Genomic DNA, 22030 nt, shown 5'->3' with positions numbered 1-22030 from the left:
ATCCTCAAACCGTTACGCAGGGACCCAAGGCCATTAAAGCTACTACTGCCAAAAATCCTACCCCCTCTGATAGAGACTCCAGGGCTCTGGATAGATGGGGTGAGAAGGTATACACTTCTGCAACTTTGGCCATTAGGGCCTTGAATTGCCAGTTTCATATGTTAATGTATCAGCTGCATATTATTGGATTGCTTAAACAGAAAATTATGTTATTTCCTGATTGTGCTGAAAATAAGGATTTACAGGATTTAATGCATTTTGCTGAACAAGTTGGTAAACATACATTGCAATGTGGTTTTGATTCACTAGAGGCATCTTGCAGAGCTGTGGTAACTGGGTCTGTACTTAGAAGGCATGCTTGGCTTAAGGAGCAATCCTTGCCAGATCATGTTAAAGCGAAATTACTGGATGTTCCCTTAAATCAGGACTGCCTGTTTGGCAACAGGGCAGAAGAAGTTCTTAAAAAGATGGAGGAAAAAGCTAAATCTATGCAAACTGTTAAAGATTTTTTACAAGTACAACCTCCAAGATTTAGTAGGCATTGGCCAGACCTTCTCAGTCCAAATCCAGATCATGCAGAGCACCCAGGTTTTAGTCCCAGGGGACGCACAGGACTAAGCAGTGGGGGGCCTCCACTTCCAAATCTAGGAGTAATAAAACTCTCCTCTATGGTAAACTGTCTATATGACTTCTTTTTAAAACTTCCAAGCACTTCTCAACTGACTGCCCCTTTGGGGGGAAAGATTGACCTTCATGCAAAGAACTGGGGACTCATTAACCAGGACAAATGGGTTTTAAATATAGTGTCCCAAGGATACAGATTTCACTTCCACACATTACCAACTCCAAGCGGTTGGCCGGATCTACCTCCAAATCAGTGGGCAGAGGCCCAGATGGTAGTACTCTCTCTCTTAAGCATAAGGGCTATTCACTTGGTACCAGAAGAAGAAAAGGGACAAGGTTTCTACTCGAGATTTTCCCGGTACACAGTTCATGACGTCCTATCCTGGACCAGTCTACTCTAAACACCTTTTCTGGTGATTCCAAAATTCAAGATGCTGACTCTTCACCAGTTGCTTCCTATGCTAAGCAAAGATGCCTGGTTGGCAACACTAAATTTAAAGGAAGCATACCTGCACATCCCAATCAGGGAATCTTACAGAAGATATACGCTTCAAAGCAGGCTACACGCACTATCAGTTCTCTACACTGCCTTTTGGCTTATCTACTGCGCCCAGGGTATTCACAAAGTTCCTAGCTGCAATCATTGCATTTTGCAAGCAAAGAAATATTCAAATATACCAATACCTGGATGATTGTCTAATTCAGGCAGAAAACCAGGACATACTTTTGAATCATCTGGCTTTTGTACAAAGGGTGCTAACTTGTCTGGCGTACACCATAAACGAAAAGAAATCACACCTGGTACCCTGTCAACAAATTATATTCCTGGGAGCAAGCTTGAATACAATTTCCCAGATGGCTTTCCTCACGCCAGAGAAACAAATTCACATGACAACCTACTTCAAACAAGTGGCCACAAAAACCCTGCTATCTGCAAGGCAAATACTACAAGCCTTGGGGTTCATGGCCTCTTGCATTCTTCTAATTCCATATGCAAGACTGCATATGAGGAAACTACAATGGTATCTAAAAAGCCTACGGTGTCAACATTCTCAGGATCTAGAAGCAATGATTCCTATCATTCCTTGTCTACGCCTACAGACGCATCAGACTATGCATGGGGGGGGGGGGGGAGCGCACATGGCAGAGAAGTGCATTCAGAGCAAATGGAACCCAATTCAAATGCACCTTCACATCAATCATAAAGAAATGTTAGCTGTACAGAATGCCCTGACAGCCTTCAAAGACCACATTCTTCCAGGACAATTAATGGTAAAGACGGACAACACCACTGTTATGTGGTACATAAACAAGCAGGGGGGTACACATTCTTACCCCCTCTGCAGACTAGCCATGGCATTGTAGAACACAGCCTTGAGCTACCAAGTGCATCTACAAGCTCAGTTCCTGCCAAGAAAACTAAATACACTGGCAGACGGACTAAGCAGAAACCTCATGGACCCACACGAGTGGAAACTGGAACCAAGGATTTTCAACATGTTGACAAGCAAATGGGGGAGCCCAGATATAGACCTGTTTGCCTACCCCCAGAACTATCAATTGGAAAAATTTTGCGCAAGGACTCCCCACAGACAAGCTTGGAGGGTGGATGCTGTGTCCTTCAGCTGGAAAAACCTTTCAGTTTATGCCTTTCCTCCTCTGCCTCTGCTCTCCAAAATACTGCTAAAGACCAAACAAGGCAAACCAAGGATGACTTTGATTGCACCAGCCTGGCCATGCCAAGACTGGTACCCCCTCCTGTGCAGTGTGTCACTGTTGGCCCCATGGCACCTGCCTCAGACTCCTACCCTGCTGTCTCAGCAGGAGAACCAGATTCCGTACCCTCAGCTTCAAACACTGAACCTAGCAGCCTGCCTAATTACCTAAGCTCTCCTTTACCATCCCTCAGTAAACCAGTGATGGATGTCATTTTAGAGCCAAGGGGGCCTAGTTATAGAAAATCGTATGCTGAAAAATTGAAAAGATTCTGTGCCTGGAACCAATCTCAAGGGATGAGGACAGCAGTGCCCAATTTACCTGAGATTTTACAATACTTAACTGAGATGCTTCACAAGGGCCTGTCTTTTTCCTCAATAAAAATTCACGACTCAGCCATCTCAGCTCATTATAACACAGAACCTCCCCTCTTCTCTCATCCACTGCTCAAGCAGTTCCTCAGAGGGGCCACAAATGTAAGACTATCCAGGAGAGCTCCATCTCCAGCCTGGGACCTTAACTTTGTATGGGAGAAACTCACCCTTCCTCCTTTCAAACCAGCTGCTACTGCAGATTTAAAATTCCTTTCTTGGAAAACAGCTTTCCTTTTAGCCATCACTTCAGCAAGAAGGGTATCTGAATTACAGGCCCTTATGGCAGTGGAGCCTTTCATCATCTTTTATGCGGACAGGGTGTCCCTCAGGACCAATCCTTCTTTCTTGCCAAAGGTGGTATCCAGTGTGGCCTTTAATCAGTCCATTCATTTGCCAATCTTCTTTCCTAATCCACAGAACAAAGGGGAATGGATACTGCACTCCTTAGATGTGCACAGACAACTTAGATTCTACTTGGAGAGGACTAATCCTCAAAGGAAGTCTGAACAACTGCTGGTGGCAATTGATGCAGGGACAGAGGGGAAGGCTATTTCAAAGCAAAACATTTCCAAATGGATAGGCCATTGCATTCATTTCTGCTATAAGCACCATGGAAAACCTATCCCACAGGGGATTAGACCCCACTCAACTAGGCTGCATCTACCTCTACAGGCTTTCTCAGAGGCGTACCTACCAGGAACATCCTAGCAGCTGCTACCTGGAGTTCTGTACATACGTTCACCAAGCATTACCATTTGCCAATTTTCTCTAAATCCAGAGCTGGCTTTGCCACTGCAGTTTTGCAGGGCCTTATAGCTGGTCCTAATGCTATCTAAATTCCTCCTCCCATCCTTAGCTTTGGGAATCTACCCAAATGTAATGACTGCAACAGTTAAACATGAAGAACAAAGTACAGTTGTGTACACATACCATAAATGTAGATGTTCGAGTGTATTCACTGTTGCAGTCCTGGTTACCCTCCCTCCAGCCCCCTTGCTTTTTTTGGCTATACCTCTTCTCTCCTTTTCAATACTTAAAAGCTTTTTGGTGTATTTGCTTTTTTGTTTGAGGTATAACCTTGTATGTTTATAGATTTAATTGCTTCCCATTAGGGGGGCACCTGGCATCTGGGGCAAGAAAAACTGATGTAATGACGTTGGCTGCATGTTTTATACCCCCGACAACCTGATGTCATGGAAGAAGAGACAGCAACCGACATAGGACCCAAGACTTTGTTAATCAGGCTGACTGAGGGCTACTGCAAGCAGATTACCCAAATGTAATGACTGCAACAGTGAATACACTTGAACGTCTACATTTATGGTAAGTGTACACAACTGTACTTTCTCGGAACCCATCACCTCGGTGCCTATAGTGGACCTCACTCAGGCTCCAGGTTTGTCCCTTTGGACTTCAGTTCCTGCGGAACTGGTCCTTCCTCATTCTGGGGATTGGGGGGCAGGGACCTCCGCCTGGGACATGGAGCTGTGTTTGTCCTCTGTTTCGTCCTCGTCCTAGCCACGTTTACACCGATCTTACATGAGATTCTCTCATGGGGGAGGGTTTGTCAGAGCAGGGTGTGACCCCGGTCCCGAGGTTGTTTTTCTCCATTCCGGGCTCCCATCCCTCTTCAGGTGGACCTGTCTTCCTCACGATGGAGAGGTCTCTCACTTCTGGAAGCACTCCTTTGACATCGGAACCCCAATTTTCACCCCCTGAGCTACAGCTTCCACAGACCCCCCCCGGGCACCAGGCAGAGAAGCCACAAGACACCCCTTGTTCAGGGTACCTGCTCTTCCGAGTCCTCCTCAGAGACCCCCCACTGAGGAGCCCCCTTGAAAGAGGACGTGCAAGAGGAAACACATGGACTCACCCGAGGAGTCCTTAATGGAAGACACAGATTACAATGGTGGCGAAGGGTCCCCACAGTCACCTCCTGATGTCTCCTTTGGAGACATCCTGGAAATGCTAAGACAGAGAGGTGACTGGAAGCCCTCCAACCCTTCATCTGAGGAGTCTGTGTTCCTGGAGTCCGTGTCCTGCAAGCTTTCCGCACATGGCCTTCTATCACTAGGGTGACCCCCGCCTGCTGACAAGCTTGTCCAGCTCATCATGCAGTGCACTTGGAAGAACATTGATTCCATTGAAACGATCCCTTGTAGGCCTGACAAAAATCTTTCCCCTCCCGAGGAGAACCTGCATTGGTCCAGAGGGTTACCAGTCGATGCTATGGTGGTGGCGGTGGCCACGAAAAAGGACTTCTCTGAGGAAAGTCCCACTGTCCACCTGCCCAACAGGGAGTCCTGGGTGGTGGACAGACTTTGGAAGTGAGTTTTTGCTTCAGGGACCTTTGCTATATGGTCCCTGAACTATTTGGCACATTTTACTAGGCTCCAAAAGGACTTGATCTCCGAACTCAGTGGGACACTCGCATGACAGTTGTTTGACGAGGTCATGGACAAAGTGCTCTTGCAGCTTGCAACCCTGGAATCGATATCCAACTCATCCATGAAGTTGCTCTCACATGCGACCGAAGAGCTAGAGCAGTGGATTTGGGCATTGTCATGAGGCGTCATGCCTGGATGCACATTTGTGACCTCATGGACCCCTTCAAGTCTTCCTTTTTGAATGGTCCAATCGAAGCATCATACCTCTTTGGCTCCAAAGTGAAAGACATGCTAGCCAGGTGTGAGCAAGATGGAAAGACTCTGTCTGCTGTAGACCTACGATTTTCCAGTCCTCAGCATACCTTCTCCAGGAGTCAGAGGAGTGGGAAAATGTGGCACAAAAAATCTCACGGTCCTTTCCATGTGGTGATGATACCCCCAGGGTATGCTCCTACAGAGACAGAGGGGCTCCTTGTAACCAAGGCTCCAGAGACTCCTCCTCTGGACAGCCTTATCAGCGCTCCTGAGGAGCAGCCCGATTGCTTACCTCTGGAAGCAGTCAAGGGTCGTTTTTCTCTGCAACAAGCTGCCTGGCAATCTATTACCACCGATCGTTGGGTGCAGAGTATAATCACCATAGGTTACACCATTCCCCTTTCTTGTCAACCAAATCTTCCAAAAAAGCTTCCCGATGTTCCACCCAGTCAAAGGGAAGAAGCAGCTTCAGAGATAATAAAGCTGTCTCAAAAAAAGAGTCATCCAACCAGTCCCACCAGACCAATGCAAATCCAGGTTCTACTCAAGATTCTTTTTAGTGCCAAAAAAGATGGGGACTGGAGACCCATTTTGGATCTCAGCAGCTTAAACAAGTCTGTCAGCCAAACCAAATTCCAGACAATCATGGTTCAGTTAATTCTCCGCTTTTTAAGGGAAGGCAATTGGATGTGCTCGATAGATCTCCGGGATGCTTATTACCACATCAAAATGGACAAGTGCTCCAGGAGTCTGCTTCACTTCCAGCTAGGGGCCAGTCATTATCAATTTCATGCCCTGCCGTTCTGTCTCTCTACAGCCCCCAGACTGTTCACAAAGTGCATGGCAGTGGTCACAGCTCACTTGAGACTACAAGGATTCCAGGTGTTTCCATATTTGGATGACTGGCTCCTCACCGCCCCCACCGAACATCTTCTGGTAACAGCACTGCATTACACCCTCTTTCTGGCAAAATTGTTAGGAATACCAATACTTTGGGAGAAATCAAACCTTACTCCTACACAACAAATAAAATTCGTTGGAACAGTGTTCAATACCCAGTCCTGCCTGGTGTCACTCCCAAATCACAGACTCCAGTGATTGAGGCTTCAGCTCCAAGTGATACTCTGTCAAACAAATGTTTCAGCAAGAGAAATTCTTCAGGCCCTAGGATCTATGGCAGCTTCAATTCCAATAGTGCCCCTAGCAAAGCTACACATGCAGATCCTACAGTGGCTCCTTCTTTGTCAGTGGTTCCCAAACTATCACCCCCTCAGTTACCAGATTCAAATAACCAACTCCTGCCAATAGGATCTCCTTTGGTGGATGAGACCAGACACAGATGTTTGGAGTCTCCCATTTCATTCCCCTCAGCCCAGGGTCATTGTGACCATGTATGCTTCCCTGATCGGGTGGGGGAGCCATTTCCAGGGAAAGACATTCCAAGGCACATGGTTCACCTCAGAGGCCCACCTGCATATCAGTGTTCTGGAACTGAGAGTAGTACTGTTAGCATTGCAGGCTTTTCATTTGGTTCTCCCTTCTGGGACAATTGAAGTTCAGTCAGACAACATGTCAGTGGTCTGGTATAGCAGCAAGCAAGGAGGAACCAAGTCCTACCCCTTGTGTCGAGAGGCCATGAGAATTTGGCAGTGGGCAATAGCTTCCAACTGCTTTCTGATAGCAATGCTTATCCTGGGGAGCTCCAATGTAATTGTGGACAAACTGAGCAGATGCATCCTCCTGCCTCACAAGTGGTCCCTCAATTCTGAGGTGGTGACAGAAATATTCAGCCACTGAGGCCAGCCTTGTGATCTTTTCGCCTCCCCATCGACCAAGAAGTGCAGCAGCTATTTTGCCCTGTTTCCCCTGGAGGGGGAGCCCCCGAGGAATGCTGTAATCCAACTTTGGCCCGCAGGACTTCTTTACACTTATTCTCCCATTCCCCTGATCCCACAATTTCTAAAGAAAGCTCTTCGGTTGAGATGCAGGGTGATCCTCATAGCTCCATTCTGGCCTTGACAAGTTTGGTTCCCCTTCCTTCGGCCTCACCTAGTATACCCACTGTGGATTCTGGACCCTCTCAAGATCTGATTACTCACCCCCAATGTTTGAGCGACACTCGAATCTGTCCATTCTCAAGCTAACAGCTTGGTTTCTCCACTTTCGTTAGTTGCTAGGCAAGCTAATCTCACCTCACCTGTTCGAGACATCATTCTGGTCACTCATAAATCATCCACTAGAAGACTGTATCAGGATAAATGGAAAAGGTTCTTCATCTGGTCTAAGGATAACATGCTAGATCCGTATTCGGCTCCAGTGACTGCAATGCTGCAATATTTGGCAGAGTTTTTTGATAATGGAACCTCTGCCTCTACTGTACGAATACACCTGGTGGCAATTTCTAATTTCCACAATGGTATAGATGGCACCCTTCTCATCTCTTTACATCTATGCAAAGCTTTTCTCAAGGGAACCTCAAATATCAGGCCTCCTGTCAGCCTGTGGAACCATGAAACCTCACTTTAGTCCTTCAGTTTTTGACTCAGAAACCCTTTGAACCCGCAGCAAAGTATGACCTAAAGTTCTTGTCCTGGAATACCTTGTTCTTAGTAGCCATCACATCAGCCAGACCGTTCTTGGAACTGCAGGCTTTGTGTATCAAGAGGCCCTATCTGGTTTTCCATAAAGACAGAGTACCACTTTGGACAAATCCATCCTTCCTTGCCAAAGTTGTTTCGGAATTTTCCATTAACCTGACCATCGACCTACCAGTGTTCTTTATGAATTTTTCCAATAAAGGAGAGTACTACCTACACTCCTTGGATGTACATAGGCAACTGAGATTTTACCTAGGCAGGATCAAACCTATCTGTAAGTCTGAACAGCTTTTCATCTCCTTTTCTGGGCCCAGAATGGGAAATGCTGTTTCCAAGGTTACATTATTAAAATGGCTAAGGGACTGCATATGTTTCATCTATTCCCTCATAAAAGAACCTATGCCAAAAGTTAAAGCTTACTCCACTAGATCTATGGCAGCATCTGTAGCTTTTCATTCTAGGGCTTCCATGGATGACATTTGCGTAACAGCCACTTGGGATAAGCCTCATACCTTTATCAATCATTACAAATTGGACTTCGTCTCCAGTGAGAGAGCTGCCTTCGGCTCAGTGGTACTCAGGAATATTCTTCTATAAGGGCCATCCATGGACCTCAAGGTAGCTTGGGATTCTGTCCCATCAGTAATGAATGCAAAGAAGATTAACATCAGATAAAGAAGTTATGTCTTACCATAACGTTCCATCTGTGTTGTTCAGCTTCTTTCATTTCCACCCTCCTTCCCCTTCCAAAGGCTCCTTGGGAATGCTTTGGGTCCAAGTGCTGTCCTATGATATTTCCGCAGAAGTGGCTTCGGCTTTACTTCTCTATCTCTAGCAAACTCAATCTGAGGTAACAGGGAGAAGGGCATTCTGGGTAGAAGCTTAGCTCGAGAGTTTTTGGCTGGCGCGAGCTTGGTAAAAAGGCCGACTCAGTTCCAAGGACTTGCAACCAAACCCATCAGTGATGAATGAAAGAAGATGAACAACACAGATGGAACGTTGTGGTAAGACATAACTTTTTTTTTTGCATTGAGTTTTAGCCCATGACTTTGGCACCAGTTGTTTGCTTGTATAAGTCCCTCTTTTAGGATGTTGGCATCATTTGGGGTCTCTATGACTGCACCTAGTTCTCAGTCAGAAAACTTTGTCAGCCATAGACCTTTTATTTTAGCCTGTACATCTGAGAAGTAGTTTCCAAACACTAGGGGCCCCACCACCAATCCCTGTGGAACACCACTGTTTACGGGTCTGCTGGTGGAGGTAGAGTCACCTATTTTGACTGTGTGCGTTCTTTGCAACTCACCTGTCAATATATGGGTTGATCTCCAACTGGGTGAGTTTTATCAATGATGCCTGAGTGGGAAATAGTGTCAGAGGCGTTGGCCAGGTCCAGGAAGGACATATGTGTGGATATGCCTTCATCCAGAGCTTTGATTACTGTCTCAAAGAAGTCCATCAAGTTCAAGTGATATGATTCACTGCTTACTTCACCCTATAGAATATTTGTTAGTTTTCTTCCTAGTTTAAGATTAGTATATTTAGATAGATAGGTTTGTTAAATAGCTTTTTTAGATAGATTTTTTTTGAGAATGCATTAGATAGAACTTTCTAGTAATATTCTATAGATTACATAGTGGTTTTCATATAGGTCTTCATAGGTTAGCAGTTAAGTAGAATAGTTGTTATGGTGACTTTAATGTAGATCTTAATAGGATAGTAGCTAATTAAAGTTGTTATTTTGGGTCTATATTATAAACCCAGAAGCTCTAAATAGCGAATGCATATACATCAACATATAACGGTCAATGTACAAAAACAGCGAAATACGTAATCGGCAAAAATGAAAACATCGAACGTATTTTGTCAACCAACAACGCCATGCAGGTAAGCTCAAATTTACTGCGCCCCCCACACACACCCTACTTAAATATACCAACTCTGAGACCGCACTATAGTGGAGAAAAGGATAAATTTCCTCATTCCCATGATCGCCCTTCTGGCCAAGCAAATATCTTTGGTGTTTTCATTTTCGCCGATTATGTATTTTGCTGTTTTTGTACATCGACCCTTATGTGTCGATGTAGATGTATTCGCTCTTTTGAGCTTTTGGGTTTATAATATAGACCTGTTATTTTTATTGTCCTTCTTTTATGTGTGTATATACACACATACGCATACACATTTGTCTAATAGGATTCAGAGTATTTGCTATTAATGTTAAAATTTTTGTAGTGTTAAAATGTTTACTTGTTTCAAAAAGTGTTCAGTCTGTGGACACAAGATACCAACCCCAAGACCGCCATTCCCTTTGTATTTACTGCCTAGGTCCTTGCCACTTATAGGATACCTTCAGAATCTGTGCTGCCTTCAACACCAGAGTTCTTCAAGGCAGTCAAGGCAGAAAGGAAAAACTTATTCTTACAGGACTTCTTCCTCCTCAGACAGGGTCCACAATGTCCACTGAATTCAAGAAACCTTACACCTCTCCTTCGTCACACAAAAAAGAGGAAAAAAAAGAATGATCTAAAGAAAAAGAGACAAATATAGAGAGAAACATAAAAAAACAGATTTCTAAGAGGCGGGAAGAAAGGACAGAAAAAACAAAGAAAAGGTCTCTTGATCTAGCCGCTATTCTAGGTCTGGCACCTAAGTTGTCGAGGCAGTCAGATCTAGCTGCAACCCGGATGTGAACTTCTTCTTCAAAACCTTCTTTTTCTCAGTGGCCAGTCACGTCCAGACTTCATTGCCCAATACTTCAAAAGCTACCTTCAAGACCTCTCATTGTAGCTTTTTCGAGGTCTAATAGATCCACCAGAAGCCTGACCAAAATGGATGTTCGTTTCCAAATACATTTACTGAGTCATCACTTGTGACATAGACAAATTAACATTCATATAAAAGTAAACCCACTTTAATTAACAACAAACATTTTACTTCACGTATATTGCTATATGTCATATAACCTAAGGGACATTACATAAATTATTCAATTCCTGCTTTTTTTTTTTTAACAAGAAACATCTTTGTTAAACCATCACTTACAACATAGGCAATCATACATTTATACAAATGAAAACAAACCACACCGACACAATCCTAGTGGCAAGCATTTTACATCACAATCCATAGTGACACACCTCCAATTGCAAACATTATGCATCACGTATAATCTACCCAGTCTTTTTCAGTCAAACACTACATAGCTCATTTAAGTCCTACTGCCTTTTAAACCTAATTCCTCCCTTGTATGTATTGTTCCCACCTTTCCCATCTTTTTCTGTATGGTTTACTCCTACCCTTTTCTAAAGATCTCAATTCCAGTTGTAGTATAGTTGATTTAGATTTTGATTTTCATTTTCTAATAATTGCTTTTTTGGCAGCCAGCATTATTCAACACAGCAAGGCCTTACCATGCCTAGGCAATTCTGATTCTGTACCATAGCTTAGAAAAAATCATCCCCCTCATCAGACAAATCTGCCCCATCCAGCATCTCCAACAGTGCATCCCGCAGGGAATCCTTAAAGTCCATCAATTCACCGCACTCCTAGAAAATATGTTCCCAATATCTCTTTCTTCCCCGTCACACCTCCAACATTTGCTGTCTGCCTGATTAAAAATTCTCTGGAGTCTACTTGGGGTATAAAAATATCTATGTAAACATTTCCAGGCAAAAATCCTAAACCTTCTAGATTTTGTTGCATGTTTGGGAGACATACATATATCCCCCCATTATTTCTTTGTGAATTGCTTATCCATTCTCTCTTCCCAATCCTTTCTAACCTCTGATTGATTTTTATAGTTACCATGCAATAGTTTATATGCTGTACTAATTATTCCTTTTTTAATGGCAGCTTCTGTTCTAGATTATATTAAAAACTCCGCCAGTGTTGGTCTTTCATTTAGGACCCCCTATTTCTTTCTGTTTGCCTATACTCTGATGTCAGTCCCCATTAGGGAAGGCAGTCTCTAACCTGCAGTCTAAATACATTCTTGGAGTCTTTCCATTCTGTCATCTTTCCTTCTCAAGTTATTTGCTCCCAATACCTTGGTTCCTTTGACAGTTTTCTCCAGTAAATTCTGGCTCCCTCTTGCCTATATCTGTATCCCTAATTGCAGTCATTCCTATTTGTAGAATCTCCTTTCTCCATTCCCGAGTTTGTATAGTTCTTAGAATACTTTCTGCTACTTTATGGATATAATACTCTGCATGATTATTGTTATTATCCTTAAAGGCCTGCTCCAAAATCCTAGTCTCGCCTTGTTTCTTGAGCTTCCTCCATGTTTCATCATCATCCTTTTTCATTTTGAATTATAGTTTTCTGCTTGTGCTATGTATAGGAGTCTTAACTGTGTAACTCTGAAATATACCTTCAAATTGGGTAATCCCAATTTGCTCTGTTCTGCTAGAAGAATCAGCTTATCCCACTTGACTCTTGCCATCTTCCCCTCCCAGATAAAGTCCTTCAGCTCTTTATTAATTGCTAGCTACAACTTCTCCTCTGGTTGATAAAAATATGCCTGACCTGTGTATAACACTAAAGGGATTAAAAACATTTTAACTGCTTGTATCTTACTATCCATATCCATATAACAAAGCTTCCATTTTCTCAGTTTTGGTGTTATCTTTCATTTAGTCTCTTCCCACATATCCTTAGCTACTACACTAGAATAATTTTTAATCCATACTCCTAAATATTTCATTTTATCATGTCCCCATGGGTATTCCTGAACCAGTTAATGTGTGGGTGCATAATTTACCGCTATTGCCTTTGTTTTAGCTTCATTAATTCTGTATCCCAAAAAGATCTGAAACTGTCTCAAAATGCTCCAGAACACTGTAATGTCTTTTTCTGTTTTTGTCAACTACAAGATAATGTCATCTGCAAATAAAGCCAGCTTTTCTTGACTACCATACCAATTATATTCTTGAATTTCCGAGTCCCATATTTTCTTTGCCAGTGGTTCTAAATGTAATGCAAATAATAAAGGGGAAATAGGACACCCCTGCCTGGTTCCTCTGCTCAAGCAGAAATTATCAGAGAGGACCCCACCCACTTGAATTTTCATCTGCAATCCCTCATATATTATCCTAATCAACCTTTTAATTATTTCAGGAAATGCAAATGCTTCCATTGCCCTGCTCATAAAGTCCCAGCTTACTCTGTCAAATGCTTTTTGTGCATCAAGACCCACCAGTAACAATGATATTTTCTTACATTCTCCTTCCCTCTGGATCATCACTATTCTCCACAAAACTACATTGAGCCAGATCTATCAGTTTTGGCATTACTTTTGCCATTCCTTTAGAAATTATAGACATGTACACTTTATTTTCATGGTTTAGTATTGAAATGGGCCTGTATGAAGCTGGATCTGATGGATCCTTACCTTCTTTAGGTATTATAGCTACCACTGCTTTTTTCCAGGATGGTGGTACTCTTAAGATATTGTTAAACAAAACCTTCCAGATCTTTATCAGTTTTTTCCCCCTAGCTTCCAAACTTCCACAGGAATACCATCTATTCCTGGGGACTTTCCTGTAGATTAGTTACACATCACAATATTTAACTTATCTCCTCCTGTCTTGTTAGTAATTGAGCTTCATCTGCCGCTAACTTTGGCATATTTAATTCTTCCATAAACATTTCCATTTGTATCTTTTCTTGATTTTCATATTCCTCTGCTTTATAGAGACTCTCATAGAATTTCCAAAATATTTCTAATACCTCTGCAGGATCTCTTGTTGCCTTCCTTGTTATAGGCTCCCTAAGTATGGTGGCAGCCCTTTTCTACTTTCTGTTGCCTGAGTCTTTGTGCTAAAAGTTTATTAGTGTTATTATCAAAAAACAGTTGCTTAACAGCAGTCTTTGTAAGCTCATGCATATTATCAAGGTAATCCCTTATTTTCTGTCTAGTATTCTGCAGTTGATCGTCTTCTTGTTCTGTGAGATTCCCCCTGTTCTGCAATACTTTAACATTTGTCAGTCCCTCTAAATAATCCTTGTTTATCCTCTCTAACAGCTCATGAATAATCTTCAGTACCCATTTCTTAAATTCTTCTCTTTTCAACAGATAAGTGGGAAAGTGCCAATGTCTCATTTTTATTTCATTACCCTGTGTTTTTATTTTAGGTGTTATTGGTGCATGATCTGAAATAGTTCATCATCATCATCTTTCGGCTGTTCCTGTTAGGGGTCACCACAACAGATCATCGGTTTCCATTTCTTCCTGTCCTCTGCATCTTGCTCTTTCACACCAGTCACCACATCCATAAACTTTATCTTAGGCCTTCCTCTTTTCCTGTTACCTGGTAGCTTCATCCTTAGCATCTTTTTCCCAATATACTCAGCATCCCTCCTCAGCACATGTCCATACCAACGTAATCTTGCCTCTCTGGCTTTGTCTCCAAACCTTCCAACCTGGGCTGACCCTCTAATATACTTATTCCTAATCCTGTCCACCCTCGTCACACCCAATGCAAATCTTAACATCTTTAACTCTGCCACATCCAGCTCTAACTCTTGCCTTTTTGTCAATGCCACAGTCTTCAACCAATATAACATAGCTGGTCTCATTACCCTCTTGTTGTAGACCTTCCCTTTCACTCTTACTGGTACTTGTCTGTCACAAATCACTCTTGACACTCTTCTCCATCCACTCCATCCTACCTGTACTCTCTTCTTCACCTCTCTTCTACACTCACCATTACTCTGAACTATTGATCCCAAGTATTCAAACTCATCCACCTTCGCCACCTCTACTCCTTGCATCCTCACCATTCCTCTATCCTCCCTCTCATTCACACACATATATTCTGTCTTAGTCCTGCTGACCTTCATTCCTCTTCTCTCTAGAGCATATCTCCATCTCCCCAGGGTCTCCTCCACCTGTTCCCTACTCTCACTACAGATCACAATGTCATCTGCAAACATCGTTGTCCACAGGGACTCCTGTCTGATCTCATCTGTCAACCTGTCCATCACCATTGCAAATAAGAAAGGGCTCAGAGCTGATCCTGAAATGATCTAAAATAGTTATTGGGTGAATATCAAGACCTTACATTAAATGCACATGTTCCTGTGAAGTGTAAATTCTGTATAGCCTAGCCCAGTTTTTGTATCTTGGGGATTAATATGTAAATTCACTCTGAACTCCTAATAGTATATTGACATTTTCCATACCAAATATTTTCATAAATTTCCTCAAAGAGCTACCCTCCTTTGTTATATTTTCCCTTCTGGGCCCCCCAGACACATCTTCAGTACTGTAAATTAAATTCCAGTCCCCATTTACAAGTAATATTCCTTGCTGAAAACTGATTATTTCTCCCAAATTTTCTTAAGCTCCATTATAGCAGTTTTAAGTGAAATATAGATACATGCCAGTGTAATCCACCTCCTTTAGCACTAGAAATCTGCTATTATCTTTTTTATATTCTTCTATCAGTATTGGAGCTCCTTTTGCAATTAATATAAGTACTCCTCTTTTCCATTGAATAGCCATCCTGAAAACCTTTCTTTATCAAATTAACATGTTCAGTTCTCTTTAAGTGTGTCTCGTGTAACAGAGGTATTTACACTCTACATGCTTTAATGTAATTCACTACTCTTTCTTGTTTGCATTTTTCTGAGGCCATTTACATTTAGACACACAAAGAAAGCATCATTGTATTAACAATTTATTGTTCCCACCTTTTATGTATAACACCTTTTTTGTTAAATGTCTTGTTCCAGCTTTTGTGTTACATTCATACACTGTTTGACAGGTTGAAGTTTTACACAGTTGTTTCTTGTCACATACATTTGAGCCTATGTCACATCTTATGCCACGCTCACAGACTTGAGTTAACCTAAAAGAAAAGTCATCCATGCTAAGACTCATAGTGCAGCCTGTGCTTCTACTAAGTGATGATTGGTTTTGTCTTGTCTTTATAACTCTCCGAGCTGGGAAAACTCCGGAATGTTTTCACAGAACATTAACTACCATGGGAAAGCCCCCGAATGCTTTGGGAAAACTCCTGAATGCTTTCAGAGAACATTATCTCCTAGTCAATTTTTCTCATTTCTTTTTTTATTCAGCCAGTCACTCTCCACCAATCTGTAGCCAGTTTCTCGTTATCAGATCATCTCCATGGATACATGAGAACCAGGCAGACAGTTTCTCTTTATCAGATTGTTTCCATGGAAACATGAAGACCAGGAATTGTTACTGAGCACATGTGTATTTGCTAGTAAAAAGCCTCATAATATTCAGTGTTCTTTTTCATTTACTTGCTATCTCTTAAAACGTGTTACTAAATCAATTTAAGGTCTTTAATCCAGTTATTCCCCCATGCAACAATGAGAAAAAAGCACATTAATCTTTCTTTTATCATGCTTTTCAACCTGGCTTTTTTTTTTTACATTGCAGTACCTGTATTTCTTAAAACTGAACAAGATGAAAGAGAGAAGCTGGGAGAAAGAAAAGAAAAAAAAGAACAGCAACACCTGTTTGCAATCCCCATTACACTTGAAAATAATTGGAAAAAAACTTTACCTTATAGCATGCAAAGAAAGCCACATGCCACAACATTAGTAATATTTAAAAAAAAAAAATCTTTACTTACAGATAACTTTCTTCCTCCTCTTCCCCTCTCCCCAAAGCACTTTGCCGAACATTAATGACATGAAGTAGGGCATATGTTTTAGAGTCCCTCAGAAGTCCAACAAATTCTGAAAAAGTGCAATATTTCCAGATTTTCTTGTTCTGTCATATTTCAGAAATATAATTATTGCATTGTAGTCCCATATTAAGTTACTGGTTTTATTACAGTTCATCTTCGAAAACCTGTCTCTGCTTCATTTCTTCTAATCAACTCTTGTGCTCCCTTCCTTCTCTCCAAAATTTTCCATTGAAAATTTTAAAAAGGTTTCACAGGTACAATCCTTCTGTGGTCTTTATTACCAGAAAAACAAGAAGCAGAATCTCCTTTTGCATCACAGCTTATATTTTGTTGGGCAGATTTTCTGTTTCCTCCTTAGCATGTACTTCATCAAAAAATGATTTTGTCCCTCTAGGGAAGAATACCTTGAAGACAGCTGGGTACAGCAATTTGAATCTCACTCCTGCATCTTGACATTCCCTGAATAGTAGAATACATTTGCTCCTCTTCTGTCTGGTGTACAGTGAGTAATCATTCTCCACAAACACTTTCCTGTCTCCCACTTTTAGTACTTTGTCCTTCTGCCACAGTTTTGTCAGAATCAACTTCTGCTGGTAGGATTGCATCTTTACTGTTATCGTTCTAGGTTGCTTTCTTATAGCCAGGTGTGGAGCATACACACAGTGTGCTCTTTCACCTAACAACTTCTGCTGTGGAATACCAGTGCAGTTGCTTATTTATGCTTTCATAAAATGAATGCAGTCCATTCCTTTCAGCTTCTCTGGTATAGTTTAGAATCTCAGGTTTTTCCCACATGCTCTGTCCTCTAATTGTAATTTTTTGAAACATCTCTTCCTGAGAAATCTGAAATTGAGCCAGCCTTTTCTTCATTTCAACCTCTGATTTTTGCAGCTTTATCATTTCATCAGAATATCTGTTTAAAGCTTCTTCCAGCCTTTTGTTTTTTGTGCTGATGTACTCCATCATTGTTTTTTTTTTATTTTAACGAGGTCTGTATGCAGTTGTCTTCTATCTTCCTTTAGGTTATTGGAAGTCATGTCGTTGCATTGCTTTTTGCTGAACAACTGCAGAACTTTCCCCTGTCAGTGTTTCTTCTTCAGTTTTTGCAGCTGATTTTGTCCTGTCTTCTGTATTTCTTTATTCCTGGCATCCAGGCAGTGCACTTACTAGCCAGTTAATAAAATTTACTCATAGACACAAGTCTATTGGCCTCTTCTGCTGAGTTTCTGTTTTCACCCTGGGAGAGCTAGAAATAAGCTACTACTCAATGTGCAGCCGTCTTGGAAGTCCTCTGACCAAAATGGATGTTGACCATATAATGAGGTAATTTCTAAGGAAACAGATTCAGCTGGTGGTCCTCCCAGACCCAATGACACTGTCCATACCAGTTCTGATGCTGTCTCCCTTTCTGGAGCCAACCCATATAGGTGTGAACCCTGGAGACTTCAGCTTCAACATCTTCTCTCACTTTCTCAACATCGTCAGGAAGAGTCCTGGATCCAGAGTGTAGTAGTCGGAGCCCCAACAGTGGAGTCAACTCTGTAGTTTTTGGAGCCATCCCTCCTCTTCAGTACTTTGGCTCTTGATAGCTCAGCTATGAGGTCTTCTTCAGAGCCAACCTCCTTTGGAGTCAGGAAGGTTACCGACTTTGCTGGTGGGGTAGTTCTTCCTCAGCTGCATTAGTTGAGTTGGCTTTCAAGAAGCTATACTAAGGATACTGGTGCTTGCATTGAGTTGTGATCCATCCCAACTCCCATTGGCTCCTGTATCTCCTTTCTGTCATTCAGGTTAGCAGGGGCAGGCAGACCTAGTCAGCTTCGAGATGGCTCGACATTTAAGCTCCCTGTCTGACTCAGAGGTGTCTCCATCGTGTTTCAATGATTCAAGGGCTATATGTGTAGTTTGATCATTGTTGTGTAAGTGTAACAATCTATACACTTGGCCCTTCAAAACGTTACTGGGTGCATGTTTCTTTTATGTAAAAGAACATTTTTCCATGTAGGTTTCCTGTAAATACTAGTAGTAAGGTTAGCTAGATCAGACCTGTTCGGTTATACATCCAAAAAAATCTATATTGTCAGCAGAATATTTGTATGTGAATCTAAGGAAACTGGTCATTTGATGTAGAAATTCAATAAAGCTTTCCAGTTATTCCACAGTCCCTTGCCATAACAAAAAAATATTGTCCACAAAACAAACGTACCACTGGATACAATCAAAATAAATATTCTCACCTGTTAATAAATAAGTCTTTTCCCATTGTACAAGTGCTAGGGTGGAGTAGCTATTTGCACAAGCAGTGCCCATAGCTACGCCAACCTTCTGCAAAAAAAATTCACGTTTAAAAAATGCAGACATTATTTTCCAACACAATATCAAATAGATAACAAATAAGTGTGACCATGTCTCCTATAACGCAATTATTCTCAACCAGGAATGACCTGATGCTATCTGTTCCCCAGTCATTGGGGATTCTAGAAAATAGAGACTCAATATCTAATGTAACAAAAATATAATCCCTACCAACGTCCAGCATTTTAACATAAAGTCTTTCCAAAAAGTTTTTACTATCCTTCAAAACACTGTCACATTGTTCCAATAGAGGATGCAAAGTATTCTCTATAAAAATCGATAAAGGTTCTGTACACCACCGTCTACCTGAAACTATGGGACGCATGGGTGGTAAAACCAAATTCTTGTGAATTTTTTGTAGACCATATATAGTAGGAACAAGGGGTTGCTCAACATTAAAATATTTAAAAACATTTTCATCTATGAGACCAGTCATAAGTAAATCAAAAATTAAAAAAGAAACTTTTTCCATTATACCGTTTACAGTCAGCTTAGAGACATTCTGATTAGTATTAACATCATATAACAACAATCTCATTTGTTGAGTGTACAATTCCCTCTCTAAAATTACAATGCCACCCCCATATCTGCAGGTCTAACTTCAATAGAATGTAAATTTTTTTTAGTACATTTAGTGCTACATAGTCTTCTTGAGTCATATTACAGAAAGGTGGTTTAGTCCCTGCAAGAAAACATTGTCTAAATTGGTCTTCGCATGTACTAATAAAAGTCTATCACTGTATGTGGTAAAGGCACGAATGTGCTAGGTTTCCTGTATATATTAGACATACCTGTGTTATTTGAATTAAAGGTAGATTTTAAAGTCAGGGATCTACCCATCATTCTCAGATCCTTCAGCAACTCAGCTTGGTCTGCTCGTCTAGCAGGGACGAATGATAAACCCTTATTTAGAAGCTCAATTTGAGCTGATGTGAGTTGAAACGGAGAAATGTTAAAAATCAAGTTTCGATTTAAAAACGCCGTTTCTTGACCGCTTGCTGCAGCCTCTCCATGCTGTGTGGTCTCTGCAAATGTCCCTTCCTCCCTGTACTCCTCGACCTGTTCCTGATGGGTAGAGGGGGCTGTAGGGGAAAAAGAGCAATGGATTTCCCTTCTAAAAAGTCATTAGAACTCTCGCCAACAGCGGCCCCCCGTGGTATGGTGGTTATAGTACTATCTTTCTTTTGCTCATTAGAAGTATTTAAAGGTGGAATTTTCTGACTTGGCAAAGCAGGTGCATTATTTACATTTTGTGATGAAGCAAATTTCCCAGTTACTGGAGCTTCACCCACAGTCACATTAGAGGTAGATGGCTTAGGAACGCTACCTGTGCCTAGCGAAAGGTCTGTTATTTCATGAGGTATCCGATCAACATGTGGGGTCACACGGGTGTTGGGTTGATCCCTCGGCCATGCAGAAACTGCATTACTGTGGAAATCTCAAACATCTTTTTGTAATTTTTTGACTTTTGGCCAACTCTAGGCGCTTCTCATAAGCCATGATATTGTCATATAGCCGATCTAACTTATCGGCAATCACATCTGTTGTGAACTGTTTGAAAATGTTAGCTTGCAAGCTAACAATATCACTTAAAAGCTGCTTCTCCATGGGTAGAAAAAAGGCGACCAGCAGGTTAATATATTTATTAACATTGAGAACATTTATTTTGATTGTATCCATTGGTACGTTTGTTTTGTGGACGATATTTTTTTGTTATGGCAAGGGACTGTGGAATAACTGGAAAGCTTTATTGAATTTCTACATCAAACGACCAGTTTCCTTAGATTCACATACAAATATTCTGCTGACAGTATAGATTTTTTGGATGTACAACTGAAACAGGTCTGATCTAGCTGACCTTACTACTAGTATTTATAGGAAACCTACACGGAAAAATGTTCTTTTACGTAAAAGAAGCATGCACTCTAGACATGTCTCCCATAATGTTTTGAAGGGCCAAGTGTATAGATTGTTAAACTTACACAACAATGATCAAACTGCACATATAGCCCTTGAATCATTAAAACAAGAATTTCTTGAGAAAGGCTATATTGGTCCTGAGATAGACGCATGCATCTCAGAAGCCTGGACACAGAGGGAAGTTAGGTGTAAACCTCATTTTGAGGTTGGTCAGTCCAGTAATGACCCAGATGTGTTGCCAGTGGCTGACAGAGATATTTTTAGAGTTTCACTACAATATTCTAGTGACATCAGCAATTTTTGTGATATCATTAAGGATAATTGGAAACTTCTAAATTGTGTACCAGAACTCAGAGGGAAGATTGGTGAAACACCTCATTTTTCTTTTAGGAATTACAAGTCCTTGAAGAAGCATCTTTGTTATAGATCTTCCTCTGTTAATAATAGGATTGAGTCTACTAGGACTGGTACCTTTCCCTGTAGGAATTGTTCAGCTTGTAGATATATTTATACCCTCCAAACATACACACATCCAGACATAGGTTTTACCATTAATGTTAGTTTTTATGCTAATTGTAAAATAGCTAACATTGTTTAATTTGCCTCCTGTCAGTTATGCCATGTTTTTTACATGGGCAAGACTAATAGATCCCTTAAAGAGAGGGTTCTAGAGCACCAAAGGGACATTAGGAATACAAAAGAAAGTAATGCTTTGGCAGTACATACTTTAGAAAATGGGGTAACACATGTTTTTATATTTTTTGTACTTCAGGTTTTAGATTCATATTTGAGGGGCTGTGACCTACCCAATCGTACAGAAGCAGCAGAACAGAAATGGATACTGCTTCTTAATGCAGAGAGACCTCCAGGCCTCAATGGTGTTTTTACTTTAAAACCTTTTTTGAAGGCACGCCCTCTGAAACACTAATGTAGTCTGTTTTAATTAGGGGCTGGTCTTTTATTGGTTTGATTGTTTCTTTGCAATCCTATTTAATTGCTTTTTTGCTGCATTGAGAATGTCTGATGAAGCGATATGATAACCGTGAAAGACCTTTCTTTGTTTTATCTTGTTCTTTTGTGTATTAAAAGATGATTTAGTTTACGCCTTGCAGGCTCGGTACTTTTTATTTATTTTTACCTCT

At 41.3% G+C, this 22030-nt stretch overlaps 1 protein-coding gene across 1 annotated transcript in view; it reads left to right on the top strand.

The window, feature by feature from the left end:
- Window positions 1-21816, top strand: part of LOC122802170 (X-linked retinitis pigmentosa GTPase regulator-like) — a gene marked incomplete at its 5' end in the record, with an annotated part of 1226514 nt that extends 1204698 nt beyond the window's left edge. The window contains one exon of the mRNA XM_044071841.1: window positions 21661-21816. Coding sequence (XP_043927776.1) covers window positions 21661-21816 — 156 coding nt within the window. The remainder of the gene's footprint in view (window positions 1-21660) is intronic.
- Window positions 21817-22030: the final 214 nt, after the last annotated feature.

This window comes from Protopterus annectens, chromosome 5.part0 (assembly GCF_019279795.1).
Source record: "Protopterus annectens isolate FY-2018-M chromosome 5.part0, PAN1.0, whole genome shotgun sequence".
In the NCBI taxonomy this organism is placed as follows: Eukaryota; Metazoa; Chordata; order Ceratodontiformes; family Protopteridae; genus Protopterus; species Protopterus annectens.
The sequence above is the reverse complement of the archived record's forward strand: the minus strand, read 5'-3'. Positions and strand labels throughout refer to the sequence as shown.